The sequence below is a fragment of the Puma concolor genome, chromosome D4, assembly GCF_028749965.1.
Source record: "Puma concolor isolate L17-30 chromosome D4, mPumCon1.1.hap2, whole genome shotgun sequence".
NCBI classification, from domain to species: domain Eukaryota; kingdom Metazoa; phylum Chordata; class Mammalia; order Carnivora; family Felidae; genus Puma; species Puma concolor.
Window position 1 is genome coordinate 83,317,184 of NC_141679.1, and position 21,409 is coordinate 83,338,592.

Genomic DNA, 21,409 nt, shown 5'->3' on the forward strand with positions numbered 1-21,409 from the left:
GGCACTTTCAACACCACCAGTGACCTGCAGCCCTGCTCCAAGGACTGGCCAGGCCTGGGCATGCCTGTGACTACCCCCTGCCCATGCCCTACTCCAGAGGGAGAAGGACCTGGTCTCAGAGGCTCAAATGGAACAGAGGCTGGGGAGTGGGCCAGGGGTCAAATTCTTCCCTGACTGCTCTGAGCCCTCCCTTTCCCCCAGAGCTTCCTCAGGACACAGGGATACCAACCTTCTCCCCAAGAAGATTTTATTGAACGCACACACAACATTCACCCTTGGGTGCAAATTCAGTCCAGCCAGTGAAGAGACAACAATGCTCTCGAGAACATGGAGTGCTCGCCACCAGCCCCCAGCACAGCCGGGGAGACCGACCACGGGGTGGGCTCTGCTTCCCTGGGGCCCCACAGCATCCCTCATCTCACACTTTGTCTCCGACGGGGCTTGGGGGGCCGCCCGCGGTGGGTGGGCGGGCGGGCGGATCTGGAACCGGTGCGGAAACACCTGAGAATCCTGGAGGTGCCCATGTGCCCAGACACCACGTGGCTCCCTCGCCACCTCAGCGGGCCGAGAACACGCAGAGATTGAGAGAGAGAGAGAGGGCTTGCCCAAGGGGCCGTGATCGGCTCAGGAAGGGGCTCTGCGCCAGCAGCTCCTCGCACCTGGTGTCCGAGAAACTCCGGGCCAGCCCTCCCGGCCTCACGGACCCACACAGGGTCCCTCAGACGATGACAAGGCTCCTTGGGGTTCCGGGGGCCTCCAGGAGCCCCCTGGCCCTGTCAGACACCTCTGAGACTGTGTGTCTGACCATTCACAAATAGGAAATGAGAAATCAGGTCAAAATGCTCACAATTTCCTGCATGTCTCAGATGGTTGTTTTCTTAAATGGTTGGGCCGTATTTTAACTCGGTTTATTGAAACTAGTCAATTTTAAGAATCGTCAAATCAATAAAGTAGAAAGGAAAAGATAGATAAAAGAAACAATAACAAAACATTTCAATTTAGCTTTGGTGACATTGGCCTCAGGAATTTCTACGCTATGTGGGCGGGGGAGGGGGTGGCTCCTGGCCCTTCTCCGGCCTCCAGGCTGCAAGAAGCCAAGTTCATGCACTCCCCCAGGGCCTGGAGAAGGGCTCAGAGCCCCTGCCCATTCCTGAACAGCAGCTGGGACTCTTGCATCAGTCTGTGGCATTCAGCTTGGCTTCCCAGTTGGGATCTGGGCGCCTGCTTCTCAGCTCTTCCCCCGAGGTCCCACGCGACAAGAAGCTGGGCCCCATTTCAGTACATACTAGAGGCAGAGCACAGGACGGCAGCCCCACACCTCCGGATGCACTGTTTACCTGTTGCTATTTTCTCTTCTACGAATCAAGAGTTGCTGGTGCTCCCAGCCCCCACGCAGGGCTGGCTGCGACTGTGTTTGGCTGTCAGAGGGTTCCCAAGGATCCCTCAGCCCCAAATCCCTCCCAAGCCAGAAACAACTGAAGGTTGGGGTTGGGTGAAGACTCAAGAAAGAACGAACGAGTGAGGGTATTGCTAGAGAGGGTTGTAAATGCCCTTCCAGATAGGCAGGCTCTCCAGCCCGGGAGGGGGGCTCCTTACTCCAAACTCCAGACCACATGTGTCTGGTATAGACGAGCTCACACCGAGGCCACCGCCGATGCCTGTGCTGGTTCCTGCGGGGGTGTGCAGGGCCGAGCTGCGGCTGGGGCAAGAAAACAGAGCTGGGGAGGGGAGGCCCTGTGGAGCCCTGGGGCTCCCGGCGGGAGGTTTCCACGGGGACGGTGGGTAGGACTTGGTCTGGGGCAGTCATTCGCCCAGCTGACCTCTTTAGTGCAAAACCTAATCAAGGGTGCAGGGGAGGGGTGATGGCAGGGCTACTGGGGTGGGCGCCCAGGAGCTGGGTCCATTCCCAGGCCAGAACTGGCACCGTCTGCTAGCGGCCAGACCTCAGAGACGGGTGGCGTGGAGGGGAAAGAGGGGCGGCAGAGAGGGGACCCATCCCTTCCCACCGGCAGAACCTGGGCGGAAACAGAACAGCAGGGGAAGCGGGGCCGGCCAGCCTCGGAGCACAGCGGCGGGCGGCACAGCGCGTGGCCCGGCTTGCCCTCGCTCTCGGCGCCTGGCTCACTCGAAGGTCTCCCACTGCTTCCTGAGCTGCTCTACTGAGCCTGGGGCCGGGGCCGGGCTCACATCTTGCTTGGTTTTCCGTAACAAATCCTCAAAGGGGTCTCTGGCCTCTTGAGGAGCAGAGGGCTGCAGTGCTGGCTCCAGGCCCTGCGGGGGTCTGGGAGGAAGGAGGGGGGCTTCTCCGGGCCTCAGGGCCAGCCCCTGCTTGGCCTCAGCGGCCCTGGCACTTGAGCGGGCCAGGGGCAATGTTCGGATCCTCGAAGGGGCGACCATTGGGGGGCCCAGGGGCTGCAGGGGACTGGTGTGGGCACCCATGGGCATCTGGCCGAAGAGGTTAGGCATGGAGAGGGCAGACAGGTTGGGCTGAGATCTATGTGGGACACAGAAGCCAGAACTGGACAGCAGGAGGCTGGGGGCAAAAGCTGGCCCCAGGGGAGCAGGAGGGGCCCCAAAAGGCCCGGCTGGTGTGGAGACCAGGGGCATGGCGGGCAGAGCCGCTGGCACGGTTGGCACAAAGGGATTGAGCGATGGCTGTGGAAATGGGGTGGGGGCCCCTGTTGGGGGGAAGCTGAACTGGGGTGTAAATGAGGTGGCTACATTTGGGGCTGAAGGTCCTGGTGGAAGGGTACTGCCTGGCCAGGCTGTGTTAAGTGGGTCCAGGAGGGCCAGCAGGGCGTCACCACTTGTGCCTGCAGCCCCTGGGGCCAGGCTGAGCGGCTGCAGTGGTTCGGTGGGTCCTTGGCGGGCGGCGCTGGGGAGGAGCCCGGGGAACGGGGCTGGACTCAGGGGGGCTCGCCTTTCCCACTCAGCCTGCGGCCGCTCTGAGAAGTCCCCGAGGGCGGCGCTGGCCGCCTGAAGTTTGGCCGGGCGGGCAGTGGGGGGCGGAGGCACGATGCCCAACTCCGGGGTCTTCCTGCCCTGAGGCCGGGGGATGGTAATGCTGCCCGGAGTGGGGGTGGGCGCCTCCTCCTTGTCACTGGGGTTCAGGATGCTGTCCTGGGCCGGTGGCCTGCGGGGCAGAGCCAGGGAGCTCCCAAGCAGGGACGAGGGCTTCTCAGGGGAGCTGGCCGGGAGCTTGCTGGGGATGGCCATGTCGTCCTGGCCCAGGCTCCAGAGCTTGTTGTACGGGTGGGTGAGCTTCAAGGCCACTGGCATCCCACGGCTCCTGTCGCTCCTGCTCAGGTCCAGCCTCTGTTGGAGAGAAAGAGGGAGGCAGTGACCAGAGACTGACCTGGACAGACTGGAAGGCAGCACATATCCATCCCCGTGCCCCTCCCGTGTGCCGGGTGGGCGCTGAGACTGGGATCCCAGGCGTGTGGCCGATCGGGTCCCTGGGACTCAGAGCAGCCGGGCCCAGGGCACCAGCAGAGAGCCCGGGTCTGTCCGGACGCCAAGCCCAGGCTTCTCTGTTTCCCTCTTTTCCGACTCCAAGTCAGGCTTTTTTCTCACCGCACAAAGGGATTCCAGAGAAAGCCCTTGTCCTCTTACGTCAGTGTCGCCAAGCAGTTTTAGGAAAATGACTCCATTTATTGACCGTCTACTGGCTGGGCCTTTTTTACTTTTCAAAGCATGTGGGCACTTTTAATCACCTGTGAGCTTGAAGGTGAGTGAGGCACGGGGTCTGAGCAAAGGTTTCTTCCCTGGCTGGCAGGAAAACAGGACTGGGCTCATGTCCCGGCTCTGCCACTCGCAAGTGACACTACCTGGGCGCCACTTCCCCTCTCTTGGCCCAGACTTGGTCCTCAGCGGCAGGGGAACAGGGGACTCCCTGCAGGAGGGTGCGCTCGAATCACTGGACCCACGGGAGCTCTTGTCAGTTCCACAGACCCAGAGACTCAGCAGCCTCCACTTCAAGTGGGGAGACAGGCGCAGAGAGGGGATGAGACAGATCGGAAGTCGCGATGGCGGATCAGCGGTCCCAAGCAAATAATCCGGAATCCAGGATTTCTGATCCAAAGGTTCTCCAAGGAGACTTGATGGGCACGGGAGCACGCCCACTTGGATCAGGGGTCAAAGCCCCGCCTGGGGGTGGGGCTGGGGTCCTGGGAGAGTGGAGCACCAGCACACCCCTGTCTGATGCACAAATGGAAGTGAGGGGTGGATTTCCACCAGGTGTAGCAACTTCTACGGTGATCGCTGTGAGGGTGGCTCACTGTCTGGCTGTTGGCCCGGCTGTTGGCCCGCCCGGCAGGGTTTGCAGTCAGACTGACCCTGAGCATCGGCTGAGGACCCTGGAAAAGTCACTGTTTCTCCCTTGGTCTCCTTCGCTGTCACACGGGGGTATCTGCCTCGTGTGTGGAAGGCACCGGCCCTGACAGGTACCCACCCCACCCCGGTATCATACCTGATAGTCAAAGGTTCCTGGCTGCTCCCTCAGGTCTTTGGGGGTCCGAAGGTCCTCCAAGCTCTTGGCCTGGCCCAGTGGCTGCAGTGGGACATCCATGTCCAGGTTGTTGAAGACGTCTTCCAGGAGGTCGATGCTGGCAGCTCGGTCAGGTGGAGCTGGGGCAGGGCCTGTGGGCTCCCGCACTCGCTGCTCTGGGCTCTCTGCCTCGTCACCTTCTGCGCTGTCTGACTCCTTGAGTGTCCGATATGGCTGAGGCCTGGGAGGAGGCAGAGCAGGCTGGATCCTCCCGCCCAGAGCCTCCACGGGAGGAGCCAGCAGCCCCCACCCCCAGGAAGAGTACACCCGGGAGGCCTGGGGACAGGTGAGTGTCCTGGGGTCCCCGTGAGTGCCGGAGTCTGGCACTGGCAATCTGACAGACCTGGGGCTGGATTTGGGTTCTGTTGTTTATTGTGGGACCCTGGGCAAATTGCTTTGGCTCTAATTTGCACTAAGGGGACCCATTTAGTTCCTCTGAAAACCACAGGACCCACCATATGACTGGGGAGGCGGCTTGCAAGCCATCCAGATGAGGCATGAGGAACGGGATGTGATTAGAAAGGGAACAGGCAGCCTGCCCATTCCTGAGCCCAGTCTCTGCCCTCCCACCTCCCCGTGGCTCATGGGGAACTGAGCTGGGAGACATTCTCCCCCCGGGTAACTACCCAGCACGCCTCAGGACCCTCAGGAATAACTGTCTGGGCCTCAGCCTGTGCTGACCTCTGTTCTAGCTCTGGTCTTGCCATCACTTGCTGTGGGACCTTGGGCAAGTCTGTTAACCTCTCTGAACCTCAGCCTCTTCCCCATTCCAGAGTGTATCTCCCTTGCTGGTGGTGGTGGTGGTTATGTGAACTACCTACCACGGTGCCTGGCAAATGGCAGGCACAGAGGCTGTTAACAGCCTTCTGTACGTTTGACTCAGGCATAGGTGACGAAAGGTTTCTCTAACTTTCCTTTTTCACAAGCCTCAGCCCCCAGGGCACCACTGGGTACACGGAGAACGGTGCCTGGATAAACCCTGACTTGACTCTAGTGAAGACCAGGACAGAGGCTAGGGCTGGCTCTGTCCCCTGTGTCTCAGCAGAAACTGCTCACGGCTCTGGTAAAGTGGGGGAAGGGCGCCACCTGCTGGTCCCAAAGTCACACTTGCAGGAACCAGGGTAGGGAACCGACAGCAGAGAGAGGGCTCAGCAGTCAGGACTCCATCAGCCTTTAGTATCTTGCTGAAGTTCAGAGAGGCTAAGTAACTCACCCTAGGTCACAGAACAAAAGGTAGCAATGGATGCCGAGTTGGAGAGACTTCAAAAGTTTCCACTGACTCTGAGCCATCTGACCAAGGAATTAAAGACCTTTTAACCAAGCTTGAACACAACCAAGGGGTAAAGAAAAGTCAATGTGCTCCTTACACTTAAGGAAGGAAATAGTATTCTTTAAAAAGAAACCATTTTATTTGGACTTGCGATGGGCCAGTTCCTTGCCTTTCCTGTGTGACTTATTTTTATTTATTTTTACTCCAGTATAGTTAACTTATGAGCCAGTTCCTGTTTAATAACACACACCACACACAAGAACCTCTACTTTTCTTAGGTCATGGCCAAAGGAGTGAGCGCTATTCACTATTTAAATAATTAAGGCATCAATTAATTTAAAAAGAACGAGACCCCCGCACTCTGTGTTGGGGGGTCCTTGGACATCACTCAGGCAGGGCGTTTTTATCTGCAAGGTGATTTTGAGTTGATTATGTGGATGAACAGGTCTTATTCCAATGGTTCTACCTTTATTTTAACTAACAGTAGAGATAATAATTGACACAATAGGCCTATGATATTAGAGATATTATTGCTGAGGAGAAGGTTAATTTTTTGAAGTTTTGACAGAAAAATTTTAAAGAAAAAGATTCAAGGTACAGAAAAGGTGGCCTGTGAAACTCGGGCAACACTGACTTAGGCCACCACTTTCTAAGTGAGGACAACGGGAGGGGACTGACTTGCCTGTGGTCACAGGTGAGCTGGTGGCAGAACCCTGCTACCCCAGGGGGCGATGGTAGGAGCAGAAGTGATGGGTTTATCAGGTGCCCTGAGCGGCTCACAGGCCTGGCTCAGGGGAAGGGGCTGGGACGGGGTGGAGGGGAAGAATCCCCTCTTCCCTAAGATGGTTTTAATAGCTCACTCCCTAGAGGCTGGTTGTGGCCCCGTGGGTGTTCAGCAAAGGGCAGCTCCCTTGTCTAAAAGGCTCCCATTAAAAACATTACAACTTCGTTAACAAACGCAGACAAAAGCTGTCCCTCTGCTTGAGCCCAGCTGGGAAAAACTTGTGGGTAGAAGGGCAAGAACTGGTAAAGAAGGGGTAACTACCAAAGCTTAACATTGGGAGGTGGCTGGATTGTGGGCGAACCTTCTTTTTTCTTTCTAAGTTGCAATTTATAATTAGCATGAGGCACAGGCTTGATAAACAGCGATGATATAAATTATCTTAAAGTCAGGCAGATCGATACAACATTTGGATCTGTCAGCAATAACATATACGCTCCATATCAATACGTGTTTTTTCTTTTAAAGTTAAAATCTGACCCTCCGTCTCCGTAGTTTTCCGAGATGTGCTGAGCTGGAGGAGGACCCAGGCATCCACAACCACTTCCATTAACGGTCAAGTGCAGTCTCCTGGGTAAGGGACAGAGACTCGTGCTCCCATCTCACACCTGTCGGCCCTGCCACCCCCCCGTCACCTCACTCCTCACCACAGAGCCCACGGGGCTGGCAGAATGAACACCCTGGGCAGAGGCACACACGGGGGACACTCACTCACCCTGCGCGGTGGCACAGGGGCACCGGAAGGCAGTGGCTCCAGACAGCCCTCCCTGCACACAAGGGCAAGCAGCACCGGCCCCCTCCCCCACGCGGCCCAGGAGAGTCACCAAGCAGAGCTCAGGGAAATGGAAGAAGGAAGGAGAGACCATTCAAAGGGAGCGGAGAAGAAAAAGCTTTCGGTGAAGCCAGAGCTCGGGCCCTCTTCCCGCTGGCATTCATCGTCAGAGGAGTCTTCGGAGAGGAAGACCGCATAGTGTCGCAAGGGCTTTACCAGGCTGGGGCAGAGGAAGACAAGAGAGAAGAGGCAGTTAGGAGGCACCCTCAGAACTCCATGTGGCCGGTGGGAAGGGGGGTTCTGCGTTCGGCGCCTGGCCCCGCCTCCCCCTGCCAACCTGGGGTAGAGGCTCCCTGGAGAAGGCCAGAGGGCGCTGGAGGCCTGACCGGTCCCCCAAGGTGAGGAAGCTGGTCCCGAACAGAAAAGAAACCATGAGTTTGCCATAGGTGTCGAGAGCCTTAAACACGGATCCAGCCACCTATGACCTCGCAACCCCACGTCTGTCTAGAAAACCCTAAATGTAGCAAAGAAGGAGACACAAAGACATTCACTGCTGCCATGCTGAGGATATCAAAACACGGGACATCTTAAACTTCCAGCAATAGGAGTCTGCTGGAGTGAATTATGGTACATTTGGCTGAATATTACCCACCCATCAACTATAGTGTGCCTAAGAAAGAAGAATCTAAAAGCCAGGATGCAGAATTGTAATTACACTGCGTTCTCTCGCAGCTACTTACGGGAAAACGCACAGAAAAAAGACTGGAAAGGGATGTACCTAAATGTCCACAAAATCTAGCGGGATTAGGGGCGAACCCCCCCCCCACACACACACACTGCCTCTTTTTATTTTTCTGTGTCTTCTACACTTTCTTCAATGTGCATACCTACTTCAATAATCAGGGAAAAATAAAAATAGAAGGTTAAAGAAGAAAGTGAGCCACGTGGAGGGGCACTGGCTAGAAGGCCCTTTTCTGATTAGCGGCTGCTCTCTGGAGTCTCCCTCACATGCCTCTTCAGAGAGTCTTTTTCATCTGTGATGTGGAAATTAAATATTCATTGTTATAAAAAATACATCTCCCTTGTCAGCCACCTGTGAGCTCTACCTCTATAAACACAAACACTACACAGCCCCGAGAAAGTCCGCGTGGCTGCCATGAATTATACACTGACCAGGGCCCGGGAGAGGTGCGGGCCTGGGAGAGGGGGAGCTGGGCCGGACAGACCCGGGGTCACATCTGGGCCCCACAGCTGCTGCTCGGGCCTACACACCGGGCTGGGCATGCTCAGATACCAGTGAGGGGGGCAGAGGTGAAGTTCGGGGGACGATGGAGCAGGAAGCATAGGGGTGCCTGGGTGGGGGGCAGTCTCCTCTCCAACACCCCCAGCCAGAGCTGGCTCCTTTCTCTGCTTTTTTTTTTTTTTTTAATTTAATTTAATTAATTTAATTTAATTAATTTAATTTTTAAAATTTGATTTAATGCTGTCAGAGACAGCATGAGCAGGGGAGGGGCAGAGAGAGAGAGGCAGACACAGAATCTGAAGCAGGCTCCAGGCTCTGAGCTGTCAGCACAGAGCCCGACGCGAGGCTCGAACCCGTAAACCACGAGATCATGACCTGAGCCAAAGTCGGAGGCTTAACGGACTGAGCCACCTAGGCACCCCTCCTTTCTCTGCTTTCTGATGCACTTCTTTCCAGCTTTCCTTTCATAAAAGGGCACCGTGTCCATAAGAGTGAATGGGAACCACACCGGAGGGTCCGTGACGGACAGCAGCTATTCCTGGTGGACCAGGAGAGCAGGCTGGGCTGTGATTTGCCATCGCCAGTGCTAAGGCAGTTGTCACCAAGAATATGCTATTCTTTTAAAAGGAGAACCCGGGGCTGGCTCCCAGAGCTGCAGAGCTCCCCGGCACTCACACACCCAAACCCCCTCACTCCTTGCGTCATCCTTGGAAGTTAGGCAGGCTAAGCGGTTTGTCCTCATACTGAGGTGGAGACCGAGGCTCCCAGAGGGGAAGCCACTTGCCCAGGGCCACATGCAGGAAGGTGGCGGGTCGCTGGGCTCTTCGCCTTGCCCAGGCTGCCTGCCTGGGTGTCAGGGACTTGTCCTTCCCAGACCAGAGATAGCATCAGCCTAGGTGGGGTGTTCTCCTCCGGACTCAGGACAGAGGGCAAGAAGATGTGATTCACAGAAACGAGGCCACCCAGCTCCTGTCACACCCACTGGGACATAAAACAAGGCACAGACGGGCCACCCCACACAGCCACTGGAATCCTGCTCTGATTCACCAACTCAACCTTGTCACTCTCCCGCTGGACACCTGCAAATCTACGACACTGCAGAGCAATTCTGAGGCAGCTGGTTGTGTGGTGAGTAGACCCAGTAAGTGTTAAGAATAATAACATCCAGGTATTCACAGGATGATTTACTCAACTGTTTAAATCCAGCACCGGACGGCTCTCCTGAGCAGGTGAGGAGGGGTGGAGGGTGGAGAGGAGGGTGGCCTCCTGCTCCACTCTGGGGAGCTCTGGAATGTGCTGGGTGGGCAGGGGTGAGGGCTGCAGGGAGGCAGTGCCCAGCGCCAGCTGCAGGCAGGATAGACACCACGCTGTCCGCCTGAGCCTGTCCACCCCTGCAGCCTCCTCCTGCCGCCCCCCTACACGCCCCGCAGACCTCCCTGACATCTTTTCCTGCTCTGCCTCCTGCACCGACTGAGGTCTTGAAGACTTGGCTCAACGGGCCCTCTAGAAAGTCTCCCTGGAATCCCCAGCTGGAGCTTTCCCCTTAGATGAAGCTAGCTTCCCCTTGGGCTGAATGTTTTAGCACTTCATCCATACCATTTAACCTCTTGCAGTTCTGTTTCTAAGTCGAGTTCCTCAAGGGCAGGGGCCTGGCTCCTTCTTCTCTTTATCCCCACATGGGGCACAACATTAGTGCGATGGAGGTTTGCAGTCAAATGTCTGGAAGCCAGTGTGCTGGGGAGATGAGGCAGCCCCCATCCATGTCACCCACCTTTCTGGAGCCCCAGCTCAGCACCTGTCCCTTTCATCAGCTTGGGGCTACGGTATAAAAGTGTCCCCTGAGGTTCCCCATCTATCCTCTGAGACGTTGAGGCTGCAGAGTGGGACCACATTTGGGGGTGAGGGTGTTGGGTACATAGGAGCAGGAAGGAGTCTTGGAAAAATGTGTAAAATAATATCCACTGTGCCAGGGGCTTTACATGGATTATTTCCACCCCTCCCAACAGCCTAGCAGGGAGGTGTATCACTGTGCTGATTTTACAGAGGATGGGACTGTCATTAGTCCATCCGTCCGTCTGTCTGTCCATCCATCCATCCATCCACCCACCCACCCACCCACCCACCCACCCACACTGCCAGGTAGAGGCACTTCCCGAGTGCTAGGTGAGCACTGGGCATCGCTGTGAAGGAGAGAGAGGCAACCACGTGACCTGGCCAGGGAGTGACAAGCAGAGATTCTAGGCCAGCGCCCTCACTGTCCCGTCAGCCGGGCTGCTGGTAGAGGCGTACGAGGGGACACACACCTCTGCTTAGGTCAACGTGAATGAAGCTCTTTGGTGTCCCTCAAATCCATCCTGAATGCCCTTCCAACACCCATCCAAGTATGGTCTCCTCCTCTGGCTTCGACCAGAAAGCAGCAATCACAGCTTGGCACGTGAGCCGAATGCCAGGAAGGTCTGGATTCACAGGAGAGCAAGCAGCCTTTGTGCTGGACTGGACCTTGGCTTCACTCAACCTGGCTGCCGTAGTTCACACCCCTGTCAGAGTCCAGGGCCTCCCCACATTGGTGTGGTCGCGTAGCAGGCCTGCGGGGTGAGAGGGGCAGGAGGGAACCACTTTCCCTCTCCAGTCAGCTCTCCTGGCTTGGCCAGGCCAGCCGGGCTGGACAGTGGCTTCCACAAGAGGCCCAGGGTATCTCCGGAACATGCCGTCTGTCTCTCAAGAGTGATGAAAACCCTTGCCAGGTGGTTTGGTCAGATCAGAGTGTTTTCAGGCTTCGGGCCACATGGATGATGATGACAACGCAAGCTAAACGCTGGCCGTACAGTTTTCTTAATTCCTTTATCACGTGCTCACTTGACAGAGAACGCCAAGGCTCAGAGAGGGCCAGTCGCTTGCCCAGCGTCACACAGCAGCCATAGGTGGAGCCAGGAGTCTGGATCTGTTTGACTCCAAACCACTTTGTGATCCCGCCTCTTCAGTTCTGTGTATCTGAAACAATGCGATAAGGGGCAGGGTGTGCCCCCTTCCACTTTTAATAAAAGGTGAGATTTCAAAATAAACTGATTTAAATTCAGCTGCTCATGTCCTCCTCTGAAACACAGAGTCAGATATTTGTCAGAGATAAAGGATGAATCGTTGAAAATGTCCAGGTTTAAATTTTTTATTAGCTTAAGGCAGAATACGGGGGGGGGGGGGGGGGGAAGCGTACCTCTTCCCTCATTAACCCAATTCAGCTAGTAGCCTGCAGTCTGCCACCCACCACTCGCCTGGATTTGATTACACACAAAGAGCTGTCTGTGAAAAGGCAGGTCGTGGTGAACTTGGCTACCCAGCGAGGGGCTGCCAGAGTCTTGGCGAGAAAGAAAGGCCCGCTGTCCATCACCATTCAGACCCCATCATCTCCCACGGCTGCTCCTGCCTCTGCCCACCTCATCTCGGAGTTCCCATGCAGATGACTTCCCGAACCCTTTCTAATGTTTGGTTTAACGTGTCGCCGGTTAGCGCACGCGTGTGACAGTGGTGACAGGCGCGGCTGTTCCTTTTTAAATACCATGTCAGAGACACGGCGTCAGGAAGCGGGGACGTGCTCTGTGGCTCTCTGCCGTGCCGGGATCGCATGGGCTTATTTTTTAATGAGGAAGATCTGCATCTCGAGAGTTTTTTTCATGTGTCACATCGCGTGGACAAATCAGCAGCACGTCACGCTGGCCCAAAATGAAATGCTGACAAATGTAGATATTTCAAATTTAATTGACATTTAAATGTACTTGAGATAAGGAAGGGAAAAATCAGCAAGGACTTGGTCTCCAGAGGTAACGAGGGGAGCCGGTGATCATTTTTTAAAGGATCATTTCACTCCAGCACAAAGGATCTTCACTTTGTAAATGGCCGCCCTGGCATCCTTTGATTACAAGGCTCCTGTTGGGCCGATGAGCGGGGACAGGCCCCAGGACAAGGCCAGGTCCTGCCTGCCCAGTAGATGTGCCATTCTGTGCAGCTTCCCATCACCCCCCACTTCCCAGCCAGATGACCTTGGGAAAGTCATTTTACCTCCCTGCACCTCAATATCTTATCTGCAAAATGGGGGTTCTACAGCCCTCCTGATGGTGTTGTCACAAAGTTGAATGAAATTATTCGTAAAGGGCTTGGCCTCATGCCCAGGGATAGTACATACTCAATTACTATCCATATGCCACATTCACCTGCTAACAGACAGAGTCTGGGCATTTTCATCTGGTGTAGGGTCTTCCCTAGGTGTTCAAGGACGAATATAAGGTGGCTCCTGCTTTCAAAGGCTTTCCTGGTCAGGGTTAGTGGTCCCCTAACTGGTTAGGTCAGGGTTAGGTCCCCTAACCTAGAGGGTTCGGGTCAGTTGGGCCTGTGGTAGCACATCACAATTCCCACGCCACGTGTTGGTGGTACAGGGGTGAGCGTAGCTGCCTTCCAGAACTCCCACGCCATCTCTCCATCACCATAACACAGGACCAAGACTCCAGACCACACCCGGGCATGCGCATAGATGAAAACAATAGAACAGAGCCCTGAAGCAAGTCAGAGGGTCTTTGGGGGAAACAAGTTGGTGCACAGCCCCCAAGGGAAGCTCCAGAACTGCACTGGAGCTATTCTCTGTGTGACCTGGGTTAAGAGCTAGGACCATTCTCAGGGAGGAAGAACTGGAGACAGATACAGAACCTGCTGGACACTGGATCTTTGCACTCAGTTGTACGTGATGATCTACTCTAAAACAGGAAGACTGAATCACTGCTGTCATGAGTCAAGATCACCAGCAGAGGGTGTTCTTCCTGTCAGGTCAACTGGTCTGGTGGGGATGGGTGGGTGTGAGATCAACTTTTTCTCACCCCACTGGGAACGTGCCCTGCCAGAGGGCAGTGGGGGGGGGTACCCCTGGTTCAGGGGCTCTTGGTTGAGGCTCCATTCGGGAGGTGATGTGGGAGCTGGGCTTCCAATGCTGAGTATGGATGCTGCAGGATGGCCTGGAGGGGTCTCTGGGAGGAGTGGGCACAAGGGGCTTGAGGTCAGGGCGGGAGTTTCAAGAAAAGACTGGCAGGGTTGGTAGGGACCAGGTGGTGGAGGAGGGCCTTGAACCCACAGGAGGACTGAGGTGATGTGCCAGATTAGGGGGTGATGTGAGGACTGGGGAGGGGGCCTTACTGGCTTGGCCTCATCTCTTTCTCTCTTGAGAGGGTTGGCTGTACCCTTTATCTTTCCATTCTTCATCATTCCATCTGTCTGTCAACGTTTATGTTCATTCATTCATCCCTTCTTTTGAAAAATCACTAGTGTCAACTTCACATGTTCCACACCCATCCCCGAGATGCCCTGAGAAGTCCTTCCCAGTCCTTCTCATAGGCAGAGAAGCCCGAACACAGGACCCGGGCTTCACCTTCCCATTCTTCAGGCTCTCTGGTAGAGAGAAGACGGGGGTGGGGACACCATCTACACGTTTCCTACCCAGAAGAGAAACCGTGTAGACTGTAAACAACAAGTAGCCCTCACCCCAAGGACCGCCTCTGCCTGCCCTGAGCCTGAGTCTCCTGTGGGGGCCCTGGGAGCAGTGGTGGAGGACAGGGTGTCTGGTGAGAAAGCAGTGGACGTGGCCATGGGACCCTGCAGACCCAGGTGCACATCCTGGATCTAAGGCCACCATTCCGCCTGTTAGAGCCTTGGTTCCTTCACTGGCTGAACAGGTGAACACACCTGAGCCGTGATGACTTTTGGGGGCAGGTGGGGGTGACATGTAGAAGTGCTGGGCCTGAAACAGGCCCTGAGAAAGGGTGATGGGGCTCCTGGAAGAGGGAGGGGCTCAGGAGAGGTGGCGAAACTTTCAAAGGAGGCTGAAAGCAGCAGGTCTTGGGGGTGGGGCACCTTCTCTCCCGGGGGTGCGCTAAAGGCTTGGGTTCTCAGCTGGAACTAACTCTCCCTGTCATGACAGCTCCTGGGAGGGCTCCTTCCCTCTGAGCGGTAGGCAGAAGTGGCTGGGGACAAGGGAGACCTGTGTTTGCCTGGGCCGCTGCGTATCCCTGGGGACTCCTCAGCAGTTCCTTCTTTTCCGGTCTGGGCTCAGGCTCCACATCTGACTTCTGCTGTGTGGCTTTGTCTCCAGGGCCCAGAACCTACTGCTGAAGAGGGGAGGGGGGCCTGAGTGGGGTCAGGGGCCTCTCTCACATTGCTAATTGGGTCTGGGACCCTCTGCTCCAGGGTTTGAACTCTTGGCTGCTCAGGGAGTGGGTCCTGGCAGGCTGCCAGGGGGTCAGTACCGAGACAGCTGTCCCTACCCCTGGGGCCCAGGGCCCAGCTGGCATCTTGGAGACTTGCTCCTGGGGCTGATGGCAGTTTCTGGCTCTTAGATGGCCTGGGCGGGACAGGTGCTGGTAGCTTCACAGTCACACCCAATCATATTTGGCACACAGTAGGCGCTCTTTCCACATTTGTGGTTAACTGACATCCCTTCCCCATCTCCAGGGTGCTATGAGCTATAAGCCTTCAGTGATTCCCTTGTCCATTCATTCAGTAAATGTCCCCGAGCAGAGCCCTAAGCTAGGCTCCGGTCTGGGAGTTGAAGAGTCAAAGCCAAAGGGCACATGGCCCTTGCCCTGGAGGGGCTCCTAGACCCCTGTGTGTGTGACGTAAAGAGAATACAAGGGGCAGGTCAGTGTGGTATGGGGGGGTGGCAGCCAGGGGGCTGTGGGCATGGGAGGGAGGGGCAGCTGATGGGGGAGGGCAACAGGGTGGGCATCAGATTGTTGACAGCAGCAGTCCCTGCAGGAGGGGAGACCGCTGTGCCCCGCCAACCTAGCATGCCAGTGTGGCTCCTGTGGGCAGTTTCCCAAATCATGTTCTTTGGGATGTGAACAGGCACTGTGTTTAAAAAAAAAAAAAAAAGGGGGCAGGGGCGCCTGGGTGGCTCAGTTGGCTGAGCATCCGACTCTTGGTTTCGGCTCAGGTTATGATCCCAGGGTCCCTGGTCTTAAGTGTGGAGCCTGTTTGGGGTTCATTCGTTCTCTGTCATTCCCTCTCTCCCTCTCTCCCTCTCTCCCTCTCTCTCTCTCTCTCTCTCTCCCTCTGCCCCTCAGCTCATGCTCTCTAAAAAAAAAAAAAGAAAAAAAAGGCAAAAAGTCTTGCCCAGGGTCTCTGGCTGGCAGCTAGTGGGCAAGATGCTGACCCAGGTCTGTCCCTGGCACCAGAGTCCTAGGCCACTGCCCTGGCAACAGTTCACCAACCACACCCCTGGGGCAGCTCTGGGCCTTGGGTAGGAGGGAACGGGGCTCTAACCCGCTGTGCTCTGTGGCCAGCACCACCAGGGCTGTGCTGAGCCCTGGTCTTGAGGACATGGCAGGGCGTGGAACATCGTCTTTGGCCAGAGCACGTGTGCACCTGGCCCAAAGAGATACAACTGCAGTGTTCTGAGACCTCGTCTGTGGGTAGAGCTCTCACTAAATGCTTCTGGCAGCTTCCTCTGATCTTATTTTAATCTTCTGGGGCTTTGGGTGCTGGGGTCACGCAGTGCAATTTGGATGATCAGACTCTACAAATTCCTAAGCAGTGGGGGCTGGCCATTTGGTGCACAGACTATGAGCCCAGCCAGCACAGCCTGCGGAATTTCTCCTTGGTCAGAAGGATTCCTGGGGCACCTGGGTGGCTCAGTCGGTTAAGCATCCGACTCTTGGTTTCGGCTCGGGTCATGATCTCGTGGTTCGTAAGTTCAAGCCCCGCGTGGGGCTCTGTGATAACAGTGTGGACCTGCTTGGGATTCATTCTCTCTCTCTCTGCCCCTTCCTCACTCACTTGCACTCTCTAATTAATAAGTAAATAAACAAACAAACAAACTTAAAAAAAGGATTCCTAATGCAGCCACATGCTCCTCTGGGTCCCCCCAGACTCAGATTCGCAGGCAGTCCAGAGTTTTGGTGGGAGTGCAAAGTGGTACAAATCTTTCAGCAAGTTATTTAGCAATTTAGAAATTTGCCTCTATGACTGGGTAAGGGTACAGGGCAGTGACAACCTCTCAGGGTCTCAGCTACTTCTTCTATAATATAGAGCTAATGATACCTTACCCTCACTCCCAAGATTTCTTGCGAGGATTAAATGAAACGGTGTATATAAAGTGCTTGGCCAGCATTAATGGTAGTTGTTAATCATTCCATTCCTTATGACGATATCAGATGAGAAAAGCTTTAAGAACAGGGGCATTTTTTTCCGGCGTTTCGTGTCTACAGATCCAATCTAGAGCAGTGTACAGATCCAATAGGAGGGGGCGTGGTGAGGCGGCCCACGCATGGACGCAAAATGCGATCTTGGCACAGTCACGCACGGCAGGGGTTACAAGGACACGGGCAAGTCCACAGGACGGAATACTGCAAGGGCGCTGCAGCTCTACAAGATATATATAGGAAAAAGACCGGAGGGGAACCTGCAGAAATGCTGGTAGGCAGGGAGGTTCAGAATGATCTTGTCTCTTTTGCCCAACTTCTGGATTGTAAGGTTATGGGGTTATTTTTATAGACAAACAAAATCACTTGAAAAGAGCAGAGGCTGTACAGATCTGGCCAGCGAGGTGAGCAGGGCAATGGCTGGTGGGCCCTCGGTGCCTGAATCCTGACCATTCCTACTCAGTACAATGAAACTTCAAATAAGCGGCCTGCAGCCAGTCAGGACTCCTGTGGGGGTGGTGCCTGGCTCGCCCGCTGGAGGGGAGACAAAGGTGTGCCGTCAAAAGGGTTCAGGCTCTGCAGCTGGTCGGCACGGGGCTCGTCTCTGATCTATACTGACTGCAAGCCTCTTCGCCATTAAGGCTCAGAAGACAGCCCTACCCTTCTGGGTTGTCGTGAAGATTAAGCGAGGTGGAGGCTGTACGTGACTCTGTCTGTACCCTCAGCAACTCTGCGAGGGCCACTGCCCGGCCCCCACCACGGGGAACAGATGACGAGCAGCCTGGCCCGCCAGAGGCACCTGGGGACCAGCAGGCCACTCCTCTGTCTGCACACCGAGCGCCATCCTGAGGGGTGGGCGGTACTGAGCCCAGCGCTGCCTTTGAGAGTTTGCCGCCGGCTCCTTCCAAGCGTCACGGTGGATGAGAAATTCTCTGATCCCTGGCAGGCCAAAGGGAAAATAAGTTGGGGCCTGACGGCCATGCACACTGCGGCCGAAATAGCCTTTAACAGGCGATGGTCATACTTAGGTTCGTAACCAAAAAGCTTGATGGTATCGAAGAAGGGGTAGGCCTGTGTTATCAGACGGTCGATCGCACCATTTTCTAGCCCAGAGACCTTCAGCCAGTTCTAGAAGATCTCTCTCTGAGCCTCAGTTTCTCTGTGAGAGGGGAAAGCCACCACCTACCTTTCTCAAGCTTAAGGGATGGTTCAGTAAAGGTCGTAGGCAGAAGCACGCAGGCACCAGGGGACACTGCTTCTTTGCCAGGAAGACGACTGAACGGCTCTAGATCCCAACTTCCAGGAGCCAGACAGAAAGGGTAGCGTGTGGGGCAACTCATCTTAGGGCACAGAATCACCAAAATGACGAGGGGACCCCGTGGGCGGCAGAGTGTAGCGGAGAGAATGAAATCAAGTAGCATGTGGAGTCCTGGCCCCGCCACCTTCTGACCAGATGACCCCGGGAACACCGGTCAGATGCATTTTCTTAGCCCTAGTTCCCATTCGGTGGAAGAAGAAACAGATACCCGCTGCAGAGGGCCTAGAACACAACAGGCGCTGGGCTGTGCTTGCTGCTAACTGGTCTCTGACCCCCAGCCCGCACTGCCTGACCCCTCCCAGCCCTGGCTCTCACCCTGGGGAATCCTCAGGGCATTCTGGCAGCCCGTTCTGAATAATAATGGAAGTAGCTAGTACTTCTGGAGAAGAAATAGTCACTGAATGTTAATTAGCTGGTGTTAACTGAAAAACAGAGGGAATGTTTTCCCCAGAAATTTTTCTGAAGTGTTCCTCCAGTTGTCATCAGACGGTTGTCAGGGGCTGGGACACCCACCTTTGATTCGGAAAGAGCATTTGACGTAGGAGAAAATTTCATTTTGGGGAAACGCAAGTCAAAAAAGAATCGACACGGGGATTCTCTTTAAAGGCCGTCTTTAAAAGGTCCCAAATAGCTCACACCTGGTAGGGTTTTGAAGCTATTTGCTGAATGAATGGATGCATGAATGGACAGATGGACATCATCTGGAAAGAAAGAACTAGAGTCCAACGGGTGGGCCAGCCAGAGAGCTGGCAGCCGATATTCCTGGGCCTTGATGAATTCCAGACTCCGAGCTGCTGCGGGAGGCCAAGGAGACTGTCTTATTGTTAATCAGCTCCATCTTGCCGTCCACAAAGTTAATTATTTAATGGTCTATTTGGAAGTGAGAGTTGGGGCAGAAGCCGGGAGGACGGAACCTCTCGCTCCACTTCAAAGATCTCCTGTCTCTTGCTGCTGTCCGAACCCTCTAAGTTGCCGATGCACTTTGATATTCCCAGCGGAGACAAAGATCCGTGAGTCCAGAAAATCCAGGCCAGATTAAAGGGCCAGGCACCGAGTCCACGTGCCCCACACGGAACCACCGGCAACAAAGGCCCATTAGGATCTGGCTCCTGCCTGCCGGCTTGTCTTCTCGTGTCTCCCAACACAATGCTGACAGATTGGTGGAGCTGCTTTCTTTCCCCCCCAGAACAATATTTTATGAGGAGTCTGTTTTATTAAAATATTTTCCGCTGGATGCTTCCTGTGTTTCAAGAACTTGGTCTTGCCAGCTGGAGCTGATGACAGTTGAGAAAAACACATCCAAGTGCTGTTGTGACATGGCATTTGGAAGTGGAGGAGCACAACGGGGGTGGGGGGGGTGGGGGTGGGGAGGTGGGGGGGATGGGTAGGCAGCATGGGAAGAGATGCAGGAAAATACCCCGGTTGCACCAGAAATGTCGCTGGTATTAGGGGAGAACAGCACCCCTCCCCCCACTAAAAAAATACGAACAGAAACTCTTGGAATAACATCCCCAATTGTACTACTTCCCTACCACCTGCAGGGCTGGAGCTGCCGTGGCGGACAGAGAACCTGCCATTTGCGTTCTATCACTGCCAGTGAACTAGCGCCCGTGTTCCCACTGGTTCATTTCAACCCAAATGCTTCCGGAACAGAAACCTAAAACAAGGCGTATTGCACAAAGAAATGAAAAGTGATACCGGCGCAGTTGGACTAATGACAAGGATGATGGGATGGCCAGACGCTGGCTCTGGGCATGGACTGAAGAGGCTTCCCCTATCACTGGGCTGGGACAGCAGCGGCGTAAATGAACGAAATCAGGAATTCTAACCTCTAATTGGTGCCCTGGTCACAAAATAGGAAATGGTTTTCAGTAAAACGTGGAGTGTTGCTGGCTCTGGGTGCTCTTGGGCATGCACGGCGACTCTAGGCTTGCATTTCAGTATCTACAGACCCACAACTCTCTATGCCAGCATGGTGTCTAAAAGGTTTAGCCCGGTTTTAAAGACGTGGTTTTAAAGGAAAGTAAACGAATTTCATCTCTTCCTAAGGAGAAATCTTCAGGGTCTGAGGAACTCTGGAGCCATGGAGGACTTTCTCCACACGGGGGCAGTCATAATCCATGCCAGTCAGGGCCAAAACTATTCCTTAAGATTCCCACCGTCCTATTGTGCAGAGGACAAGTTGTACCTACAACCAACTTCAGGACTCCTCTCTTCCACAGTTCGCATAACCAAGCATCTATCAAGATGTGCATGCTCGCGCGTGCACACACACACACACACACACACACAGGCCATCTCCCATTGCTTTCTGGGCAAGGTTGTGTAGGCCTAGGTTGGCTGGTTCTGTAACAACACAGTGGCCTCCACCAATGCCATACTGTAAACCAGAAATCCTGGAAGAGCTCAAGTGTGCTGCAACCTGGGTTAGGCCACAGTGGCCATTTCAGAATTTCTTCTTCCTTTTGGCTTCTTTTCTGGCTAGGGCCTGCCATTTCCTTTAGCTTGTTTCCTGACAACTTTTCTGAAGGTAGAGCAGACAGGAGGCACGTTCCTCGCCTCAGCCAAGGGACTTCAGGGTCCCCGGGGCAACAGTTTTGGTTCCCCTAATAAACCCTAGACTGAGAGGCTTTCGTGGACTTTTTCAAAGCATCGCAGGAAGCTGGTGTGTAGCTGCTGAGTTGTTTGGGGAGAGCCCCAGGGCTGTGGGCCTTGGGGACAAAGGGAAGCACTCCAGACAGTTCGGGACTTGGGGCCGTGTGCCGCTTTAAGCCTCACATCATCCGGGCAGCTCAATCTCAGGCGTTGCTTGCCCACCTGTCGTCTCCCTCGTCTATCCAGCATCTGTCCTGCATCGATTCTGAGTCGGGCCCTCTGCTGGCTTCCGGGCAGAACACCCAGTGCCTGCCTGCAGAACTCTGGGCCCGAGGGGAAGTGGAAAAGCCAAGCCCTAGTAAAATAAATGCTATGGCACAGGTGAGCAAAAGTACTGACGGGTGTGGGGCGACGGATAAGGACTGTCCTGGGTGTAAAGCCAAGCTTTAGAGACCTCGAGCACCCCAGGCCTAGGAGGGTGGTGGCCCTTTTTAAATGGGTCAGCTCCTTGACCAGGTTCCTAGCTCTCTCCTGCTGACCTTATACCTTTGGCATAAGAAAAGGCCTGGAACCTTCTTCTGAGCCTGTTTGAGTACGCTTTGGGTGTCACCACTCAAAACCCAGCCCAGATGCCTGGCTGGAGGCCTCCGGGGCCTCCCGCCGGCATGAGAACTGCGAGCAAACGCCGATGCGGAAGATCAAGCCTAGCT

General features: G+C 55.0%; 1 protein-coding gene across 11 annotated transcripts in view; it reads right to left on the bottom strand.

Annotated features, from left to right (window-relative positions):
• Positions 1-230: 230 nt before the first annotated feature.
• Positions 231-21,409, bottom strand: part of DENND1A (DENN domain containing 1A) — a 515,742-nt gene continuing 494,563 nt past the window's right edge. For 9 of the 11 annotated variants that reach the window (XM_086683990.1, XM_086683987.1, XM_086683986.1 and 6 more), the window contains 3 exons: positions 7,461-7,589; positions 4,469-4,727; positions 231-3,315 (listed from right to left, as the gene is read on the bottom strand). In XM_086683990.1, coding sequence (XP_086540116.1) covers positions 2,122-3,315; positions 4,469-4,727; positions 7,461-7,589 — 1,582 coding nt within the window. In that variant the 3' untranslated portion in view covers positions 231-2,121. The remainder of the gene's footprint in view (positions 3,316-4,468; positions 4,728-7,460; positions 7,590-21,409) is intronic. The other 2 variants (XM_025923886.2, XM_086683988.1) reach the window with 1 other exon arrangement.